This window comes from Stigmatopora nigra, chromosome 4 (genome assembly GCF_051989575.1).
Source record: "Stigmatopora nigra isolate UIUO_SnigA chromosome 4, RoL_Snig_1.1, whole genome shotgun sequence".
Lineage (NCBI taxonomy): Eukaryota > Metazoa > Chordata > Actinopteri > Syngnathiformes > Syngnathidae > Stigmatopora > Stigmatopora nigra.
The window spans coordinates 16,391,777-16,415,424 of NC_135511.1; the positions used below are offsets into that span (position 1 = coordinate 16,391,777).

General features: G+C 37.0%; 2 protein-coding genes across 2 annotated transcripts in view; one reads left to right on the forward strand and one right to left on the reverse strand.

Moving 5' to 3' along the window:
• The window catches only part of LOC144195274 (transmembrane protein 132C), a 106,065-nt gene extending 99,751 nt beyond the window's left edge, over positions 1-6,314 (reverse strand). Inside the window, exon 1 of the mRNA XM_077714793.1 lies at positions 5,746-6,314. Within this exon, the coding sequence (XP_077570919.1) occupies positions 5,746-5,791 (46 nt within the window). The 5' untranslated portion in view covers positions 5,792-6,314. The remainder of the gene's footprint in view (positions 1-5,745) is intronic.
• A 4,606-nt stretch (positions 6,315-10,920) lies between these two features.
• Positions 10,921-16,331, forward strand: asb6 (ankyrin repeat and SOCS box containing 6). The gene is made up of 7 exons (XM_077714460.1): positions 10,921-11,093; positions 11,484-11,604; positions 11,710-11,885; positions 13,043-13,149; positions 13,325-13,433; positions 13,767-13,853; positions 14,699-16,331. Exons 2-7 carry the CDS (start codon positions 11,498-11,500, stop codon positions 15,406-15,408), a joined length of 1,296 nt encoding a protein of 431 aa, XP_077570586.1. The 5' UTR covers positions 10,921-11,093; positions 11,484-11,497; the 3' UTR covers positions 15,409-16,331.
• Positions 16,332-23,648: the final 7,317 nt, after the last annotated feature.

A 23,648-nucleotide genomic window follows, 5' to 3' on the forward strand; every position in this document is an offset into this window, starting at 1 on the left:
AAATGGATTAAAAGAACTGGATTAAAATCCCTGAATATTCAGTTTTTTATAGATCTAAAACAATGTTTATTTTAGCTTTTTTTATATATATTTTTAGATTTTACAAAACTAAAAAACAGAAAAAATTGACTAAAAAATGACAATTATTGCTTTTAAAGGGGGAAAATCAGGAAATTTAATATACATCTATATTCTTCATTTTAATTTAATCCTAAAACAGAAAGTCGGCACTCATCATTTACTTTCCCGGACCGCACAAAATAATGCGGCGGACCAGATTAAGCCCCTGGGCCACCACTTTGGCACCTGTGCCATAATATATAAAGACCATTGAGTGTATACTTCCACTAGCATGCACATTTTTGCGATATGGGAAGAAACCAGAGTACCTGGATAAAACCCACAGAACATGCAATCTCCACAAAGTGAAGACCCATCTTGGATCGAACCCTCGACCCCAAGACTGCGAGTCCGACAGTCTAACCACTACTCCACCGAGTCCATTTTCTATTTTCGTATCATGAAATATCCAAATTCAACTGCATGAGGTCACTTTGAATGACAAAGACGCCCACAAGTCGCATTTCAAGGCGCTCCAGCCTACAATCAATCAGCAAGTCCGCAAAGAAGTCAATGGGCCTTGACAATATGTACCTGTCACATCATTGACTCTAATGCATTAGCATCTAGTGGCCTGGCCCTGATACAATGCGACAACCTCAACACACATCCAAGTCCTCGATCCTCTCAGATGTTGACTCGAACATTTCGGCCAATCGCGGTCACCAAAATCAAGATTCCAACGTAAATTAGAGTGGAGCATTTGTTTTATAAGATGACGGGAAAAAGGGAACCTTTTCACCAGATAACTCCATCCATCAATTTCTTATTCCACTTTTCATTATTAGGGTTATGGCACCTGTGTTGGATTTTATCCTATTCCAGCTCACTTTAGATCCAAGTCAGCAATGCATATTATTGTGCTTATAGTTTGCTTTTGGATGAAAACTGTGCTAGTTTTCATTAGAGTGTTTGTTTGCTTTGTATAGACAAGGGGTGTCAGACTAGAGCTAATATTTAGATTTTTTCATGTTAAAAATGGATTAAAAGAAGTGGATTAAAAGCCCTGAATATTCTATTTTTTATAGATCTAAAACAATGTTTATTTTTAGATTTTCTTAAATATATTTTTAGATTTTACAAAATGATTTTTGAACTAAAAACACATAAAAATTGATGATTTTTTTATTTAGATTTTTTTTAATATAAATGGATTAAAAGAACTCGATTAAAAGCCCTGAATATTCCGTTTTTATAGATCTAAAACATTGTTTATCTTAGCTTTTTCTTTTCATATTTTTCAATTTTTCCGAAGGATTTTTGAACAAAAAATACCGAAAAAAATGATTAAAAAAATGACAATTATTGATTTAAAAGGGGGAAAATCAAGAAATGTAATATAATTATATAATTTTCATTTTAATATGATCCTAAAACAGAAATTCGGCACTCATCATTTACTTTCCCGGGCCACCCAAAATGATGCTGTGGGCCAGATTTGGCCCCCGGGCCACCAGTTTGACATTTGTATTTGTTGTACATAAAAAGTTTGTTTAGGGGAAGGAACTGACCAGAATTGGGAAGAAAAAAAAAGTGAATAATTAACAAACAGTAAAACTAGTGGTGTACCGATTGCATATTTTTGGATGTTAGTAAAATCTGTCAAAAATATCCTGAGAGAACAATAGCACATCCAAACATATTTTTTTCCTATACCAAGAGCTCACAGATTTATTATAAAGACCTCTTAAAACCTAAATCATCACGTCACTGATAACTACACACATCACTGCATTAGCACATGTAATTATTTCAACAAAAAAACCCACAAAACATACATTGATAACCACAACACTCAATGATATCCTTCATTTCTCCCCATTATAAAAATTGAATTAACATGAATAGGAGATTGCAGCTGTAATGTTGACCTAATTATTATTTGGGAAGGAGCATAGCAATTTTGTAAAGATCACGTGAAAAAGCACTCAGTGAATGGAGGAGGCAACAATGTAGGCTTAAAGGATAATGATAGTTAGTACAAGAGCAAAAGCTAAGCAGCCATCTACTCCATGTGTTTTGCTAAATTGAACAGGCAAAGCGTAGCATGCAAATAGAAAATTATTTTTTTAAGCATTGTATAATGACAGGTGCCTTTATATAGAAAAATCTATCTAAAAAAAAGACCATACCTGTCAACCTGGGCCAATTTCTCCTCTTATTAATGATTGTAATTCCCCATTTTAAGCAATAAAAAGCATATTTACTCACATAAGGTGCACTTAAATGTCTAATTTTTTCTTTAAAAAGGACAGGGTGCCCTATTAGTATGCACTAAATTCAAGATTCTGTAGATGTCGCTGTATGACGCTGACAGTTTGGCTATGTGGGTACATTGCTTGCTGACGTGCTATATGTATACTGTGAAAATATTAGCAGTCGACGATGACGTTTTCGTCTGCTACCAGTGACCAAAACGATCCGGATTCGAGCCGAAATGGCTAAAACGAGATCGTTTTTACAAAAAAATTGACTTAAAAAAAATCCTGTAAAATAGTTGTTGTACGGCATATACCACAGGTGTCAAAGTGGTGGCCCGGGGGCCAAATCTGGCCCGCCGCATCATTTTGTGTGGCCCGGGAAAGTAAATTATGAGTGCCGACTTTTTGTTTTAGGATCAAATTAAAATGAAGAGTATAGATGTATATTAAATTTCCTGATTTGCCCATCTTTTAAATCAATAATTGTCATTTTTTAATCTTTTTTTTCAGTTTTTAGTTCAAAAATCATTTTGTAAAATCTAAAAATATATTAGAAAAAAGCTAAAATAAACATTGTTTTAGATCTATAAAAAACTGAATATTCAGGGCTTTTAAACCAGTTCATTTAATCCATTTATAAAAAAAAAAATCTAAATATTATATCTAAAATGGTCTGACCCACATCAAATCAAGTCGACATTAAAGTAGCCCTTGATCCAAAGCCTGCATCGATTCCAAAGTCATTATATTTCTCCAACCCAACTTTATCAAGAATTTCCTTTTTTTTAAAAACCCAATTTTTTACACTAACAACTAACTTCATCATCTCTCACATCTTGTTTCTTCAGCAAAGGTTGGGATTGTTCAATCGATCAAGCACAGCAGCATTGAGGTGTCTTTTTTTTCGCAGACTCAGGATAAAAAAATAAAAAATAAAAACTTCCACAGAGAGATTCCCCGCGGCTACCTAACGGTTGGTGTCTTGAGAAAAAATCCGAAAGGATAAACCACATCCAGATGCGCCAAGGCCCGACAGACAGCAGGGGGTGTTCACCAAGTACTTAGACATGTCCAATGACGGATATCCTTCCTTGATCCCTTTTGGGATCTTGTTAAGCTTATGGATAAAACCAAGTGACACAAGATTGGAAATTCCTTGGAAAAATACCACCGAGTCTCACAGAAATTTTACACTATGACAAAAAAAGATAATTCCTTCAAAATGTAAGTCTGTTAAGCGTAAAACAACAACAACAGAAATCACTTTCCTGAATCATGTTTACAAAACAGGGCGACATTGCTGGATTGTGTTTAGCATGTCGGTGTTACAGTTCTGGGATCTTGAGTTTGAATCCACTTTGGTCCATCTGTGTGGAGTTGGTACATTGTTGTGGGTTTCCTGCGGGTACTACAATCTAAATTGTGCCTTGATATGTGTGAGTGTGAATGGTTGTTTGGGTCCTGGTGCCTTGATTGGTTCTAGGTTTGAGGGTTCGATGCCCAAATGGGTGCAGGTTCACCCTGGGTTTGCATGGATTTTATCTGGGTATTCCGGTTTCTTTCCTATAGTCCAAAAACATGCGGGGTAGGCTAGTTGAACACTCTAAATTGCCCTTAGCGACAAGTTATTGGTCGTCCGTCTCCTTGTGGTCTTGTGATAGGTTCTAGACTCGAGGGTTTGATACCCAAATGGGTGCAGGTTCACCCTGGGCTTGTGTGGATTTTCTCTGGGTATACCGGTTCCTTCCTATAATCCAAAAACATGTGTAGTAGGCTAATTGAACATTTTAAATTGCCCTTAGCTATGTCTGAGCCTGAATGGTTGTTTGTCTCTTCATGCCTTGCGATTGGTTCTAGGTTTGAGGGTTCGATGCCCATATGGGTGCATGTTCACCCAAGGATTGTGTGGATTTTCTCTAGGTACTCTAGCTTCCTTTCTATATTCCAAAATCATGCAGTGTAGGCTAGTTGAACACTCTAAATATCCCTTAGCTACAAGTTTTTGGTTGTCCTTTTCTTCTTGGCTAGCGATTGGTTGGCCACTTTCTGTTTTAGAATTAAATTAAAATGAAGAGTATAGATGTTTATAAAATTTCCTGATTTTCCCCCTGTTAAATCAATACATAATTGTCATTTTTTAAGAATTTTTTCTGTGTTTTTAGTTCAAAAAATCATTTTGTAAAATCTAAAAATATATTTTAAGAGCTAAAATAAGCACTTTTAGATTTATAAAAACGGAATATTCAGGGCTTTTAATCCAGTTCTTTTAATCCATTTATACAACAAATACATCTAAATATTATATCTAAAATGGCCCACATGATACTAAGTTGACATTAATATGCCCCGCGAACCAACCCGAGTCTTACACCCTTGTTTTACGTATTGTTTCTTTTGCTCCTTGTGCGCTGCTATTGGTTGGCCACCAATTCAAGGTGTTCCTCACCTAGTCAGCTGGGATAAGCTCCAGCACCCCCCACAACCCTAGTGAGGATAAAACAGTTCGGAAATGAATGAATTCCTCCAAAACAAACAGTCAGACAGCTATAGAAGACAGCTACGTCTCCTAATTGCTGTCTGATATTGTGTATATTGTGTATATTTGTGTACTATGTGTACTTTTCTCATAGATTTGAGGCTCTACCTCCCAGGAAAATGTTATCAATTTTCATCACAAGCTACAGGGAGAAGTGTTGTCCGGCAGCTTTATGGCACGCCGTGTCAATTAGGATCACACGCTGTGGTTTTCTGAGAAGGCCTTGGACTACAGCGAATGTCATTAATAAACATCCAATTGGCTTCAAACTGTCAAATCCAACTTCTTCTGCCAAGAACGGAACGTTCTAAAAGGTGGATGCAGACGTTTAGACACGTCCGATGCCGTTAGCGTCGATGTAGCTCGGAATTGCTAATCAAGAATTGAACTTTCTTATGCCAAAACATACAAAATTGCCCTTAAAAATGATTGTAATAGTGAAAAAAGAACATGTTGCTAGGTAGATTATTTGGAGAGATGATAGAACTTAATGTGGACTCAAATAATGATTCTGGTTTCAGCCTAAAATGGTTCTTCCCTTTTTTTTTTAGGCTCAATGTGATTGATTCATAGTCGGGAAAACGACATTTGCATAGTCAGCAAGACCCTGAGTGGGAAAAGATCAATATTAATGTTCTTTTTTTTTACATCTAGAGGTTTTAAAGGCTGGAGGACTTCAAGTTTTTGCAAGAAATGTGTGGGATTTGGATATTATGGGAGAAGTATTCATGCATTTAATCTTGTTGAGACTATTTTCTGACTATTTTTTAGCTTTTAGGAGGAAGACAAGTGCAAGTAATACCAAAAATGAACTTTCACGTGCAATATTATTGTTTTTTTGAGAAGGTATGAGTTAAAACTAGGGAAAAATGTTAAAAATATTCTTACCTTTTACAAGTAACACCACAAACAGAGCCACAAAAATATGCAACATGTTTGTTAGGGTAAAAATAGGGGTTAGATCACCCCAAAATTAAATAAAAAATAAAAATAACCCAAAACGTCTTAATTCAAATAGAAAAAAAAGAATTTCTGCATCCTTCAAAAGACAAAAAACAACAAAACAGCCACAAATATCCTGAATTAACTTTCACAAAGACGCCATTGTGGTGGACTAGTTTTTGCCTGGAATGTGAAAAAAGTGAACTTGCTGGCATTTTTGCTGCTTCTTCCAATCATTTTTGCGGACCAACAAAAAAAGTCACATCTCCTGAAAGCATCCCTTAGTCGTTTTGCATGTAGAAACGTTGAAATAATGTCGTCAAAAACTGGTTTAAGTCCAAAATGCGCGCATCGAACTGCTTCCCATCAAATCCGGGTGACAAGTGCACCTTTCCGATCCACTTTTTGGCATTAGATTCCTTACATGTTCTCCTTAAAGTCTTACTTGGATGCTACGTTGGATATGTGCAGGTTATTGGCTGTACTCAACCCCCTAAAAAACGCATCTTTCGGGAGGAGGGGGACTTTTAGGGGGCGCACAGTGGAGAGTAAATTCTACTGGCATACACGATTGAGTACGCACGGAATCAAACCAACGTACACGCCGATTAAATAATGATGGAACGTACTAGTATAGGTGATTGAATGCCAAAGTGGCGTGTATAATAAGGGAAATTATGGATTTGATTGCAATGTTGTTTGACGAGCATATTGTTTTTATTTGTGGAAAAAGATCGCTAAATTGTGAGAGTGGATGCTGGTGATTCTTTGGAGGACAACAGTGACCCCCTGTGTTGGGAGTTGGTAGTGGGGGAAGGAATGCGAGTTTTTTTGAGGGGTTGATATATAATACGGTGGGGGTCGTTGATGTTAATGGAGTTTTGAGGTCATTTTGGGTAATTTTAATTAGATTTAATTTAATTGTTGTACTTTTGGGGGATAAATGAGAGTTTTAAAGTTTTATATTGCACTGAAATTAATCGATGTGTCATTGAGAAATGACATTAAAGACACAACAAGATGATTTAATGGATGGATTGTGCAACTGTTGATGTAACAGAAGTAAGAGAACATATATTGAAGGTTTTGTATGTTTAAGGGTTGTATAAGTGACCAGCATTGGTTTATACTGCGAAAAAATATATAAAATGGAGAGAATACGTACAGTACTGTATACATACATTAGAGATTGAGAGAGAGAGAAATCGAACTTACGAACATTTTTTCGACATCAATGCAATATGCAGACATGTTCGTATGTACCATTTGTTCGTAAGTTGAATGTTCGTAAGTAGGGGAGCGTCTGTACTCAATGCCGAGCTTCACAATTGAAATGGATTTGTTGAAAAATTGAATACAGAAATGAGTTGCAAACAACCAAAGGTATCATTTATGTTCTCCTACCCTCCCAATTTTAATATAATTATTTGAGAGACTTTTCAAAACACTGTTGATTACAAGAATTGAATAAAAGGTACAAGGTGAACATTACTTTTCTCTACAGTCATCATAATAGTACCTAATAAGGATAAGCATTAGAGAGGTGGAATAAATGGATTTTCTTTCAACCTTATACTTTTTCCATGTCTGTTAAGTATTAGTTTCATGAAAATTCATCTGTTCACTTCTGCAAAAAGGATGGAATTTAATGCCGGAAGGTTTTTCTGCAAAAAGCATTAGTAGCGGGGGCAGCAAAAAAGTGTTGATGGAGAGAAACCCCTTACTCCATTTAATAATAGGTGGCTGTTGGGTTGATGTAGTCATACAAAAGGTATTTCCAACATTTCAATAAATCCCCTTGAAACCCAGACTAGACTGAAGTCCATAGATAGACCAACAAACATTGTGCTCCTGATGGCTTAAATTACGTTTCCATTGCTGCAAGTTATTAAAAAAATGTCAGAATTCATTAAATCTTGCCATATGGATATTACATTTTGAAGGTTGAATTACTGAGGTGTTGCTTGAGAAACATACACACACACACACACACACACACACACACACACACACACACACACACAGACACACACACACTATCCATTTTTTGTTGAATGAGGACCGATACCAAGCTTGAAGACCATTTTTTTAGAGAGATACAACATGAAAGTACGACATAGTGTAGTTTGTGTCATAGTGACACTCGACATTTAGAAAGGAAGATTCACTGAAGACGAGGGTTTGGAGAAAGGTCTTGGGGTCTTTGATGTCTTGGAAGCTTTGATGGTTTTTTTGGATTTTGATCGAATCAATGAAATGCCACAAAAATACTTTTGTTACAGGAATGGCAATGTATTACTTTGGAGTTAAGTGATATTTGGGGGATTATTTGCATTTTGGTTGAAATATTTGGTTTGTTTTTGTAGGTTTATCGCTGTAGTCATTGGATATTTGACGTCAACTTGATTTCATGTGGGTGGGATCATTTTAGATATAATATTTTGATTTTTTTTTAATAAATGGATTTAAAGAACTGGATTAAAAGCCCTGAATTTTCAGGCTTTCATAGATCTAAAACAATGTTTATTTTAGATTTTTTTAAATATAATTTTAGATTTTACTAAATTATTTTTGAACTAAAAACACATAAAGATTGATAAGTTTTTTATTTAGATTTTTCTAATATAAATGGATTAAAAGAACTGGATTAAAAGCCCTGAATATTCTGTTTTTATAGATCTAAAACAATGTTTATTTTAGCTTTTTTAACATATTTTTCGATTTTTCAAACGAATTTTTGAACTAAAAATACCGAAAAAATGATTAAAAAAATACAATTACTGATTTAAAAGGCGGAAAATCAGGAAATTTAATATACATCTATACTCTTCATCTTAATTTGATCCTAAAACAGAAAGTCGGCACTCATAATTTACTTTCCCGGGCCACACAAAATGATGCGCCGGGCCAGATTTGGCCCCCGGGCCGCCACTTTGACACACGTGATGTAGAGTATGCACTATATTCCAGTTGTGAGAAAAAATGTGGTTCTTGAAGAGATTTTAAACATTCTCAAGGAAGTCGATTTACATTTTTTTCATATGCGGACCAGCAAAAGTGTCGCCAAACATTCAGAATTTGACGGTAAGAATAAAAACACATGGCGAGCACAAGTTCAGTTGTGGTTTGGGGGTGGATTAAGTTTGTGTGCTGAAGCCAGGGTGTGGAGGGATTGATTTATAGGTCATTAGGAAAGCTTTAAAGAATAGTAAAAGTGGATGATGGTGGAAGTGATGAGCTGTCAGGGCTGTGATAACTTTAGCTAGGAAGTTGTGGACATACTGGAGCCCGTCCAGGACCTTGTAAAAGTGATGGGTGCAGACAAGAAAGTGAAAGAATGCTGACTTGGTTATGGATTTGTTATCAATTTTACAACTGTAATTTATATTTTCCACAGATACAAGGTCTTTTGGATGAAAAATTGAGAAAAGGAGATAAGAGAACTATTGTTCTTTAGCAGTGTTAACGTCAACTTGATTTCAGGTGGGCCGGACCATTTTATATATAATATTTAGATTTGTTTTTTTAATAAATGATTTAAAAGAGCTGGATTTAAAGCACTGAATATTTAGTTGTTTTATAGATCTAAAACAATGTTTATTTTAGCTTTTTTAATGTATTTTTAGATTTTACTAAATTATTTTTGAACTAAAACAGAAAAAAATGATTAAAAATGACAATTATTGATTTAAAAGGCGGAAAATCGGGAAATGTAATATAAATCTATACTCTTCATTTTACTTTGATCCTAAAACAGAACCTACATTTTTCTTGAATTATATTACAGAAAATATTTGTATATATTTTTAGATTTCCCAAAATAATTTTTGAACTAAAACATTGCAATTATTGATTTAAAAGGAGGAAAATAAGGAAATATAAGATACATCTATATCTGTCATTTGAATTTAATCCTAAAACAGAAAGTCGGCACTCATGATTTACTTTCCCGGGCCACACAAAATGATGCGGCGGACCAAATTTGGCCCGCGGGCCGCCACTTTGACACACATGTTCTATAGGTATATTATCAAATTATCACTGAATTTGGCCCTCACAAGAAGCATAAATTCCAAACTTTTCCAGTGTTTTCCATGCAATCTCCTTCATCCATGACCTTGCCCAACCACAGTAGCTTTTCCCCATGTCAGTTGGGGACAGTAAGCCCAGAATACATCACAACCTTTTATTCACCTCTCTTCCTATATCTGATCTATGATAGCATTAATAATAACTGCGGCGGAATACCCCGTTGCCCTCTGCGACTTGCCCACTTCCAGGCCCGTGCAGATCTCCACCGGCCATTCGTAGACCATTAAAACTGTATTTACTTATCAGCCTCTCTGGGCCTGTCACTTCATTTTCAAGCTTGGTGCCCAGAAGGAAGGAAGCCGGTGACCTTCCTCTGTGAGTCACAACTCAAAATTCTCTGTCCTTCAAATAACTGCAAGAAGCAGTTTCAAGTTAAAATGATACCATTTAGGTACCTTTAAATGACTGAAGATAAACATGATTTTTCTTCATATCAACTATTGTGAACACATTTATTAAACATTGTGCTAATGGGATTAGTTTCATTGAAAAAGTTTTTTTTCAAAAAGTAATTTATAAGAGCTACTATTGAACTCAAAGCAATCATTTCCTTTCCTGCTTATTCCATTAAGGGTCATGGGAGGCTAGTATGACGACATATATAAATATATTATATATATAAATAAGGGTTGCATAGAGAAAGATGAAGAATTTGCAGTTTTGCTGCCCTCTTGAGGCAAGTTGAAGCCAAGGTTGCTAGATAGGAAAAACAGACAGAAATCTCCAGCCCAAATACAATTAATAATTACTTCAATTAATATATTTATTGGGAAAGAACACAATTTTATAAATAATAATAAATAATACATGTTTTCAAGAACACGAAAATGGATTATAAAATTTCAAAATATGTAACGTATTTCAATGTTTTGACATTTTTAAAATAATTTTGTTGAATTGCACCTCCAAATAAGAAATTAATTGATATCATGCCAAATATTCCTTTATCCTCATAATCTACGTTTAAAAAAAGTTATTGTTATATTTTGCTATTCTGTTTCTGCACGGAATAAATTGTCAGAAGCGCCGTGCACACTTCCGGTTTGAAGTTTCCGGTTTTCAAACGTAGACAAAATGCTGCACAACTTAACTTGCATGACGAGATTTTTTTTTGTTTCGATAATTTCATCGAAAAGTGATCATCCTCGTTTTTCCCTTCATTTTTAATTCGATCAAACAACGGAAAGAGAACACTAGACAAGGCAAGAAGTTGACAAGAATATATTGATAGTTTAGATCGGCGAACCTGTAGCAGATTATATCTGATCGTGTGCTGTGAAAGCAGTACTACATTCTTTTTATTTTTCCTCCTAACGTGTTTAACATTTTTATGCTATATTTGATGCAAAAATCAATCCGTAATTCATCTGTTAAAAATTGCTGTTGCCGGGATTTTTTATCTGTAACATTTTCGTCTAACGGACGAGAGCAATATAGTACATCAAATAATATACTCACTAATACTACGACGATTTACAAGTATACCAATTCCAAATATTGTTTTTCAATCGACTAACGTATTTGTGATATTTTTGAATATATGTTTTTTTTCTCAAATATTAATTACAAATTGTGTCTTTAATCAATTTTAGGTTGGGGAACAGTCATGCCTTTCCTACATGGCTTTCGAAGGATAATTTATGAGTATCAACCATTGGTGGATGCTATCATGAATGTGCTGGAGTTGGATGGGGAAAATCGTCTGGAGGACCGGTGATTATGACATTGCTTTAAAAATAAAAATAAAATAAGGTGAACTTCAGGGATTCCTGCTAATGCATTGGTGATCTCACACTTGGTTGTTCTGTCTTAACACAGGAATCAAGAAGATGAGCAGCGGCTTTGCAATTCTTTAATCCAGCTGCTGGAGCAAGAGTCTCACTCTGAATTTTTCTTGGAAGGGATCAGCTCGGCTCTGTTTAAAGTGGCCGAACGAGGACTTGTGCAGGCCGCTAAAGTCCTTCTACAGTACAGAGCAGATCTTCATTTTGAAGGTGAATTTCCAACTCTTAACAAGCTAACAACCACCACTACTACTAAAGCTAGTGGATGTATACCATAACCTACTACAGTTCCAACAGCCCACTACCACTACTACTACAGGTTTATCCAGTGTATGCTTAACACTGCCCCCACTACTACAACAGCTCTATCTAGTGAATCTATAACACAACCCACTAATCCTACCACAGCTTCATCTTGTGGATGTACGTATAACTCAATCCCCTACCACTACTACTACTACGACCACTACTACTACGACCACTACTACTACGACCACTACTACTACTACGACCACTACTACTACTACGACCACCACTACTACTACTACAACCACCACTACTACTACAACCACCACTACTACTACAACCACCACTACTACTACAACCACCACTACTATTACAACCACCAGTACTCCTACTACTATTACAACCACCACTACTATTACAACCACCAGTACTCCTACTACTATTACAACCACCACTACTACTACAACCACCACTACTATTACAACCACCAGTACTCCTACTACTATTACAACCACCACTACTACTACTACTATTACAACCAGCACTACTATTACTTCCACCACTACTACTACTACTACTACTACTACTATTAATACTACTACTATTAATACTACTACTATTAATACTACTACTATTAATACTACTACTATTAATACTACTACTATTAATACTACTACTATTAATACTACTACTATTAATACTACTACTACTATTAATGCTACTACTATTAATACTACCACCACCACTACTACTACTATTACTACTACCACCACCACTACTACTACTATTACTACTACCACCACCACTACTACTACTATTACTACTACCACCACCACTACTATTACTACTACCACCACCACTACTACTACTGCTGTGTTTTATATATTAAACACATTTTAAGATAGACCATTTATTGAAGGTGTGCCTTATAGTGTGGAAAATAGGGTGCATCAGGGTGATGAATTGGTATGAGCCTGTTGTGCACAACTGCCTGTTTTGAAGTCAAGGTGGTCCTCTTAGTAAACAAGAACACTGCTATTGTTAAGACTTTCAACCAAATAATACAATGCATTGTGTTTGAAAATTTTAAATGCTAAATATATATATTTTCAATTCCCTAGATCCAGTGTCCTTCTACAACCCGCTGCATATTGCAGTTCTGAGGAACAGACCAAACATGGTGAAATTGCTTGTGGAGCATAAAGCTGACATTGAAAAGAGACATAGAGTAAGTCCTCAAATTAGGACTAGATATACTTTTTAAAGCTAATGAGATCATAACAGGTGATAATCAAAATATATACTTCATAATACTTGCCGTTTGGGCCAGAGAACATTATGCTGGAATCAAGTAGATGTATTTTAGTCACTTTTTTTGTTATTTTTTTTATTTTTTTCATCAGATCCATGAGAGCAGCCCCTTAGATCTTGCCAGTGAGGACTTGGACCGCCTCCCCTGCCTGCTTGCATTGCTTGATTTGGGTGCCGATGTCAATGCATGCGATAAACTAGGTACGTTCATAGTCATCTCATTTCATATAGCTATATTTTTACACCCACGAGCAAAGTTGTAATATTATTCTTAACAAATATACAGGTTATGACGTTAAGTATCTCTGCTGGTCACAGTGAAGGTATACTACTTGGAGAAAGACTATTGATTTATTTTCTTGAGTAATAAATACACAAAGACAGACTGGGTGGGGAACAATATGACAGGCATTTTTCAAACAGCCACTGTTTTAATTACATCCATTTACAAAAAAAAAATACTGTGGGGTTTTAAATGTTAGGTTGACTTGAATTTTTTTTTTTTAAGTAATTGTTCTGATTTTGTCTCGAAAGGAAAAAGTCCTTTACTTCATGCCTTGCAAAGCAGTGATGGCCTGACTGTCAACAATACGGAAAATATTCAACTTCTGCTACAAAGAGGTACCACACATTATTATTGTCATTTAAACATAGGAAAAAAGTCATGAAGACTCAATGAACATTTTTGAAAATCATTAATAAGAAAAAAAATGAGCATTTTGGACAATATTTAAGTAGAAAAATGAACATTTTTGACAATATTTAATTAAAAGAGAATGAAAATTGTTGACAATATTTAATTAGGAAAGAAAGAACAGTCTTGACAATATTAATTAGAAAGAAATGAACATTTTGGGGAATATTTAATTCGAAAAAAAGAACATTTCTGACTATTTAATTAGAAAAAAATGGACATTTTTGTCAATATTGAATTAAAAAAAATGAACATTTTTGACAATATTTAATTAGAAAAGAACATCTTTTACAATATTTAATTAGATAAAAATGAACATTTCTGACAATTAGAAAAAAATTGACATTTTTGTCAATATTTATTTAGAAAAAGATGAACATTTTTGACCATATTTAATTAGAAAAAGATGAACATTTTTGACAATATTTAATTAGAAAAAGATGAACATTTTTGACAATATTTAAATAGAAAAAATGGACATTTTTTCACAATTTTTAATTAGAAATAAAGTATCAAAAGGCCATGTATATGAACAAAACTATGAGGTAGGTGATATTGTTCAAAGCCATGTGCTTACATTTTACTCCTTTTGTGCTGACATGGTTATCTAAGTTATATCGTCATATTTCTATGCGTCAAAATTTGCTAACATTGCAAACGGGAAGGGGGCGGGCGTACGTGGTTGGTTGTTGCCGCCAAATCCGTTTAAAAGAAGAAACAACGAACCACCCCGGCAAAAAAACAATTCCGCAAATGTGCACCTTTTGCACAGGTGCCGACATCAACGCCGTCACCAAAGACGGCGAAACCGTTGAGTCCTCGTTGGTATTTCTGGTCAAGGAGGCGCTGGACGCCAGCCCCGAGGATGCCGCCGAGATCGGAAAATTCTGCCTGAAAACCGCACGATTACTCATGGCTCACGGCGTGGATCCCAGCCACGACGCCAATGATGGCGAGTCCTCGTTAACCCAAACAAGTCTGGAGCACTTTGACTTGCTTTTCCCATTGGCGGTACTCATCATCCAAAGCGGTGCATCTTTAGATTGCGCCCACAGTGACTCCTGCTGGACAGCTTCGACAATTATTTTCCAACGGCTTCAGTCGGCCCTTCGACAACGCCCGGATCGCGAATACGCCTCCGAACTCATTCGCCAAGCTGAGTTTTTGCTCGATCTAGCCAGGGTTAACTACCCCGCCGCCCATTCAGGACTAGGACCGCCTACTTTTGCACAAGAGCCACACCCCTACGCCCAAGAGCTACAAGAACTTTATACCCGAGTAGTGGAACATGATAATTCCCCTCCTGCTTTGAGGTGTCTTTGTAGGGCATTTATAAGAAGACAACTCCAACCTTGGCCACTAGAGGACAAAATTGATGCCTTGCCATTACCTGATAGGCTAAAAGGACTTCTTCTTCCGGAGCGTGGGTATAAATCAAAGCCAGGTTGGGACTGTTTTAAACCCCAAGAAAGTCGGCGGTGATCAGAAGTGGTGTTTTAGTCATCATTTTTTGGTTTTAAATCAGAAGTGTCCGAATGAGCCAGTTTTTATGGGTATCAGGGAGCTTATGGATTTTGTATAGGGCTCGCAGAAGAAGCTGGAGTTCTACCGACAGACTGGTGCACTTCTTGGCTTTACCACTAGTTGGGGTTAGTCATGTAAACAGTGCCTTTGTTTCAGAACATTTTTTAAGAGATAAAGGTAGGAAACTAGAGGATTTCAATTGATGGATGAGACCAACAATGCCTGATATTTTAATATATAGACAATATGGTTTGATTTTTGTAGCTTTTTAAATTAGAACTGCTGTTTTTTTAAGATATGATCAGTGTAAAGATTTACAGAAAGTGGTTACATTTTCCACAAAAAGAAAATGAATTAAAAAGTTCAAAAATACACAGAATGGTACAAAATAGTCAATTTTTTGTTGAAAAAAAGTGGGTGTTTATGTATTATGTTTCAGGTATTAGCCAACTGAGTGTAAACATACAAAATAGGGTTGCATTCCTGCCATCTAATGCCTCTATGATAGTCACATTTACTTAACCAAAAATGCAATTTTCACTGTTAAAAGCCTAAAGATAAAAACAAACTATTTTATCTATCCGCATCTAATCTAAATTGCAAAAATGGTGCCTATGGTTCTTTTTCACTAATGTTTACAGCAATCCTCAAATGCCTCAACTACTTATACTAGTATCACTTAGATATCGCAATTGCATACCTTCCATAATGTGATGCAATTCCTATACAATTTCCACCAGATGGCAGTATTTCTCTTTTGATATTTTCCCCGCCCTGCAGCCTCTTAAAGTTGTTCCAACACGTTTGACTTCGTCTCCTCCAAGTGACTGTGATGTGAAATTTTCTTTTCTCCACTAAAATTAAAGTCGCAATAATAAAAAAAGAAAAAATCACATTGACTCCTATGGAATATATCCCTATTTTCCAACACACTACCCCAAAACGATACATTAAAAATGCACCATGCATCCTCCAACGCTTCCCTTCATACCCCCCTCCCACCACCCCTATAAAACCCGCCCAGTTAACCCAACCTTGTCATTAATGTTAAGTGCTCCAAACTCTAGCTTCCACCGCCAATGTCTGCACTTTACTCCGCTTTCCAGTCACCGTCCAATCAAAAAAGCTAACATACAAAATCAAACCCAACATTCTTAACCCTCACTGCTAAAAAATCAAGACGAGTTTAGGCATGATTTCTTCTCTCCTCATTCGTCATTTCCCCCTTTTTTCCCCTCCTACAACCCTGACTTTTCTCCTTAACACCACATATGAGACTCCAGTAAAAGGCCCTTTTTCTCCATAGGTTCCAGATACTATATGCTACTTGCATATGTGTGACAAGTAGACTAAATAGGACATTGTGTTACACAACTAACCCCTTACTGACATTGCTGGAGTGGCTCCAAGGCTTGTAGGCGCTCCAGCTTCTCTTGGTTATCTAGGTCAAAGCCTCTGAGGAGAACAGCCTCAGCAGCAGTAGCAAAAAAAAAAAAAAAAAAGCTAAAGCAGTAGCTAAAGCGGCAGCATTTGTAGCAACCATTATGACACACGCTTCACTCTCCTGTCTGCCTCAATCTTACCACACACTCTTGACAAAACCTCAACACCGGACGACCCTGTCCGAATGGGAGTAAGGGAGGGAGGGGGTATATATCGGAGGAAGCACAATCTTTTAAAGATACAGGTGATGACATATGTGGAGTAACAGCCAAAGCTGGATAACTGTAGTAGGATAGATAGGAACTATGTTCGTTTTAATGCAGGATTATTTTGACGATTGTTTGGAACACACCGACTCGATGGTGATCGAATGGAGGTGGTGGTGGGTTGGGCCAAGTCTGGGTTCGCTATACAGCATTTTATTGGAAAAGAGTGCGGGTGAAGCTCGGGACTGAAATTAGTTATTGATCTATTCGCTCCCTGAAGCCCATGGGTCTTTCTAGCACACCTGCTCATTCTCTCACACTGCGGCGTGGAACGTGGAGGGTTTGATTGAAGCGCGAGTATGTTTTCTATGGGGTTTGTTTTTTGAAAAGTTTTGGATCGGCAATTAGAGATTGGGAATGGGAGAATAAATCATATGGGGGAATATTGTAGGCGGTCATTATATACTTGGGTAATCTTGATAAAGGTATTCAGTTCTAAAGTCTTAGTGCTAATTATTGTAAGACTTTATTGGACATAGTTTAATAGTGATAGTAAGAATATATATATTTTTTTTTTAACTGATAGATTTACCAATAAGTACTCCCTAGTTCAACTTTCAATAATGGAGGCATCTGAGATCATATATATATTTATTCTAATAATGATAAACCTAACAAAAAGGCAATCTTGTAGTGGCGTCCCAAAGCCAATCACGTCATCGAAAATTAGGGCGCTAGCGTAAAATATTTATTTCCATGTATGATGTTAAAGCTGTATTGGTTTAGGCTAATTTTAAGCTTTTTGTTTGGGACATATTTAGTGATGTTTTGGTATATTATTATTGTCTTTTTAACTGGTTGTGGTCATTGGAAATTGAGGCGCTAACATAAAATAGTTAGTTCCATTTGTAATGTTAAAGCTGCATTGGTTTAGGCTAAATTCAAGCTTGTTAGGGACATATTGAGTGATATTTTGGTATATTATTATTGTCTTTTTCACTGGTTGTAGTTTGGTTGTAGTCTTTAAAAATTGGGGCGCTAACATAGTGGTTAGTTTCATGTAATGTTGAAGCTGCATTGGCATAGACTGAATTCAAGCTTGTGTGGGACATATTGAGCAATATTTTGGTGTATTATTATAGTCTTTTTCACTGGTTGTAGTTTGGATAGCCTTGGTTTTGGGGTTTGGGCTTTGAAGGGTTAATTATTTATACAGAATTTTAAACATTTCTTTTAAAAGACACTCAATGGTGTCATCATTTACTTTTCCAGGCCACACAAAATGATTCGACGGGCCAGATTTGGCCCCCGGGCCGCCACTTTGACTCTAGTCCGTTACACTTTAACTCAACGCATTTCAATTGTCACCTACACTTTTACTTATTTTTTTTAAAATAGCAGAACAAAACTATTTTTGGATCCTTCTTTTTCTCTCTCCTTGCCTTGACCTTTTTGTAGTTGCACTACGTCACCAGCTGGAAGACATTGTACTTGTTCTTGGCCTATTCTATCCAAGTATAGACAGAATGTGCACCACCACTAGACGTTGTCTAGACACGGGATAATTGCAGACATCACTGAACACTCAGCTGCTGCCCCAAACCTCACGGGACTCGAGGTGGACTCCAAAGCGGCAGTAGTCAGTTAAGGGAACTCACCCCCCCCCCCCCCCCTTCAGATTTAGATTACCGTATTTTCTCGACACTATAAGGCGCACTTAAAAGTATTAAATTTTCTCCAAAATAGATAGTGCGCCTTATAATCCGGTGCGCCTTATATATGGAAAAAAACAGAAAACCAAACACAAAAAACCACCACTGTCGGATATTAAAAAAACACAAACGCCTAAACTGAAACAATACTGTTAAATATGCAGATGCCATCTTAGTTTACAAAATCTTCCATCATATAGCTCCTCCCCCACTGCAAGATTTTATACCAAAAAAATCCAAAACATCAACAATGGCTGGCTCTAGAGGTGACTGTAAAGTAGTGAGTGCTTCATACCTGGAAGTCAATAGCTATTGCCGTATTTTCGAGCCTATAAGGCGCACTTAAAAGTCTTAAATTTTCTCCAAAATAGACAGTGCGCCTTATAATACAGTGCGCCTTATATATGGAAAAATGTCATTCATTGAGGGTGCGCTTTATAATGCGGTGCACCTTATAGTCCTGAAAATACGGTACATTGGATTGGAGTAGATGTTTGCTAGCATTTAAGCTTTCTTCACCGTGTGGGAGAAGGCTAAGAGAGAGCACGGGTTGAAGTATAGAGCACTTAGTGTTCATAACCGCAGATGTGGTGACTTCATGGCTAAAAAATGTTTGCTCTTCTGGCGTTGATGGAGAACACGAGATTGAAACGGTTGCTAAAAGTAAGGATAAAATAGCTGTGGGTTTGTTTTTTGGTTCTAAATACGAATTATTCTGTTGGATGTTGGCGTGTGTGGATATTGTGAGGGGTGTTGTTGGGTTTTGTAGATTTTTTGGGTAGATAGTTGCAGGTCGGAGGGAGGGTTCAACCCGAGGAATAACTGAACTGGACATTTTTTCTCATTTTTTGTGCTTGGTGTTGGTTGATATTTCTTATTTATGGGAGATTGGGGTGTTAATTTGGGGGGGGGGTGCAGTTTGAAATACCTTTTTGGTCTCACAAATTATTGCGATTGAACATTTTCAAACAGGAGTTAGAACTGAATAGGAAATTTAAAGCTCATAAAAAGGATTTAATGAAAGTTAAGAGTAATAACCGTTTTTCATGGCACTTTATAGGACTGTTATGGGAGTATTAATAATTTTGATGGTGGTGTTTTGAATTTTTTTGCTGTGTTTGAGTATGGTAGTCTCAGGAATAAGTAAAAAGGAACAAAAGCTTTGAGCAACAATTACATTTTTTCTTAAAAATTGCAGAAAAAAGGAATAAAGTACGCAAAAGTTTTAGTTGCCACTCGCCCAATTTTAGTTTAAATCCAAACATTTTTGAAATAAATAAAACTGACTTCTTAATTTTTTCACATTTTTATGTCAATAGTTAACCCAATCCTAACCCTAATTACTGTTTTCCCTTTTAATCAAAAACTCAATGATAAAACAAAATATTGAATGTATTTTTTCCCACTTATGGACAAATTTTAATGTCTATAAACAAACCTCCGAATGGCCCCAGACATAACCCTTAAAAAAAAAAACAACCAAAAAAATGAGTTTAACACCCCCTACTTCACGTGTCAAAGTGGCGGCCCAGGGGCCAAATCTGGCCCACCGCATCATTTTGTGTGGCCCGGGAAAAGTAAATCATGAGTGCTGACTTTCTGTTTTAGGATCAAATTAAATTGAAGAGTATAGATGTATATAAAACTTCCTGATTTTCCCCCTTTCAAATCAATAATTGTCATTTTTTAATCATTTTTTCTGTTTTTAGTTCAAAAATCCTTTGGTAAAATCTAAAAAATATATATATAAAAAATCCTAAAATAAACATTGTTTTAGATCTATAAAAAAACTGAATATTCAGGGATTTTAATCCAGTTCTTTTAATCCATTTATTAAAAAAATAATCTAAATATTTTATCTAAAATGGCCCACGAGAAATCAAGTTGACGATAAAGCGGCCCATGAACCAACCCGAGTCTGACACACTTGCCCTACCATAAAATTTTCCCACTATTTCTACATTTTTACCCATTTTTCACAATCCTATTTCATCTTCCCTTACAAAAACACAGCAACAGTGCATCAAGCAAAATCCCATTTTAACTTAGCACTTTTACTAAAAAAAACTCCAACTTCAACTCCCATTTACCCCCCCCCCCCCCCCCCTCCTCAAATCCACCACCCTCTACATTTCTCCAACTGACGCCATTTCCCCAAATTCCAGACTAGTGGCGCCTGAGTTCTGCCTCCGAGAAGGACATGATGAATAGGACACACCCTTGCTATGCCAGTGAAGGAAAGGCTAGAATATAAAGGCAACACTGCAGTATTGCAGCCCACATTCACGTCTCTCTCTCTCTCTCTCTAATCGTAGCTTGCAGCTCTTTTCACTCTCCTTTTTTTCCTCTCCCGCGTTCCGTGCCGCTCGCTCGCTCGCTTGCTCGCCTATTTTTATAAAAAGCTTGAATTTGAGCGAAATGAACTCAGGCACCGACCGAAGAAGGCGAGCCATAGCCACAGCTCTCCTTTTTTTTCCCCCCCAAGTCCCGCTTCCCGATCCTCCCCTTTGTTGTGGTCTGTGCATGCCTGCTCTAGTCACGTGACAACGTTTCCATAGCAACCCGGGTTTGAGTAATCGTTTGCGTTACGACCTTTATTCCCTTGAGGAGAGGGGAGGGGGAGGTTAGACTGGGCCTGGAGAAAAGGAAGGAGCGAGAGGGGGAGAGGAAAGACGGGGTAGAAGGGGAGCGGCGGCGTCCAATCGCGCAGAAACTAAATGGACGGAAAAAACAACGGCTCCAAAGGAAGAATTTTACTCCATTTTTTTCAAAATCGAGCACTCCAAACGCCATTTTTTCCCAAATCCGCCAATTGGAAATGAACACCAACATCCACCATTTTTTGCCTGACTTGCGAGTGACTCGTCGGGCAGTGTGACCGGACGTTTGGTCGCCGGTCTTTTGGTCCCTTTTGGTCGCTGGTCAAATGTACTTAAATATTCAACAGTACTTAGATATTAAACTCTCTCTTAGATATTAAACTATCTTTCTTAGATATTAAACTTGCTCTCTTAGATATTAAACTCGCTCTTAGATACTAAACTCCTTCTTAGATATTAAACTATCTTTCTTAGATATTAAATTCTCTCTCTCTTAGATATTAAATTCTCTTAGATATTAAACTCTCTCCCAAGAATATAATTTTGGTCCCTTTTGGTCACCAGTCTTGTGTACTTGGTCAAATGTACTTGGATATTAAACAGTACTTAGATATTAAACTCTCTCTTAGATATTAAACTACCTTTCTTAGATATTAAACTCTCTCTCTTAGATATTAAACTCTCTCTCTTAGATATTAAACTCTCTCTCTCTTAGATATTAAACTCTCTCTCATAGATATTAAACTCTCATGGGTATTAAACTCTCTCCTTTCAATATAATTTTAAGAGCTGGTTTCAACAGTAAACTCTCTATCACCATTTGACCGGCGACCAAAAGACTGGCGACCAAAAGACTGGCGACCAAAAGACCGGCGACCAAAAGACCGGCGACCAAACGTCCGAGCACAGTCAGGCGGACGAAACGGGTGAAAATTTGGGTCGGGGGGGGCATGCATGTTTCATAAGGTGAACTGGCTCACACACCCCAACACACACGTCTCTTCCACTTCTTCAGCAGCACTGCACCGCACCACATGTGCGAGTCTCAGCAGAAACAGATTCTGCATGTTCCTGTTTCTCCCTCTCCCGGCCGTGTTGTCAGGGTTACCAAGCTAGTCCACCAAGGCAAGCTCTCTCTCTCTCTCTTTTTTACTCTCCCCATTTATTTTCCTCTCCTCATTCGCTCTGGGGTGATTTAACCCATCGCTCGGGTGGCGTCAACAGTCTAGGTGAGCTTTAGGAGCTACAGCGTCCTAAAAAATGGAAGGTCAGAGGTCAACATAATACTTTTTAGGGGGTCGGATAGCGTTTTCCAGAAACGAGGGAGGGCGGGTGATAGATATAGTGGGGGTTGGTGTAGTACTGGCTGCTTCCAGGTGCCCGTGACTGGGCTTGCATATGAATGAAGGGCCTTGGTTCTCCAGAGATGGCAGTTGGGGAGAGAGCAGCTCAAAAAAAAAAAAGCAGAGCGCAGAGAAGTCTGTGCTGGTTGAGAGGCCCCCACAAGCTGCTGACAGGCGCTAGAGCTAGCCATCACGTTAATTAGCGTTTTTTTCTTCTTCTTTTCTTTTTTTTTAACTCCAACAGCACCAAAAAAGGGGGAGTGGGTCAGAGAGATGTGGGGGGTGGTATATGAGTCATAGACACAGTATGGTTTATTCATGATGGAGGAAGGGGTGTGTGTGTGTAGAGTGTGTGTGTGAGGGAGAACATTTGATTTGCACAGTCTTGCAAGTGTGTGTGCATACACGCTGCTTTAGTAGATTGCTGATTGGAAACAAGCCAGGGTGTTTTTTTATCATTTGAATATAATAACAGCCATGTGGTCAAGTTCAAGTTTTTTTTTGTGTGTGTGGATGTAGGTTTTGTTATACATTGAGGGAAATTTGGATTTTTTTGGGGGGCTAGGTAGAGAGGATGTGTGTCAAAGTGGTGGTCCGGGGGCTAAATATGGGACGGTGGGTTATTTTGTGGGGTCCGGAAAGTAAATTATGAGTAGTGATTTTTTTGTTTTAGGGTTAAATTGAAATGGAGGGTATAGATGTATATTAAATTTTCTGATTTTTCGCCTTTTGCAATGTTTTAGTTCAAAAATCATTTTGTAAAATCTAAAAATATATACAAATATTTTCCACTTTAATATAGAACATAATTAAAGAAAAATGAAGAGTATATATGTATGTTAAATTTCCTGATTTTCCCCTTTTTAAATCAATAATTGTCATTTTTTAATCAAT

What these genes read in the sequence shown, in the direction of transcription:
- asb6 (XM_077714460.1), top strand. Translation starts at nt 11,498, where the DNA reads ATGCCTTTCCTACATGGCTTTCGAAGGATAATTTATGAGTATCAACCA. An exon ending in ACATTGAAAAGAGACATAGA is followed by an intron (nt 13,150 to 13,324) that starts GTAAGTCCTCAA and finishes TTTTTTCATCAG; the next exon opens with ATCCATGAGAGCAGCCCCTT. An exon ending in TCAACTTCTGCTACAAAGAG is followed by an intron (nt 13,854 to 14,698) that starts GTACCACACATT and finishes CCTTTTGCACAG; the next exon opens with GTGCCGACATCAACGCCGTC.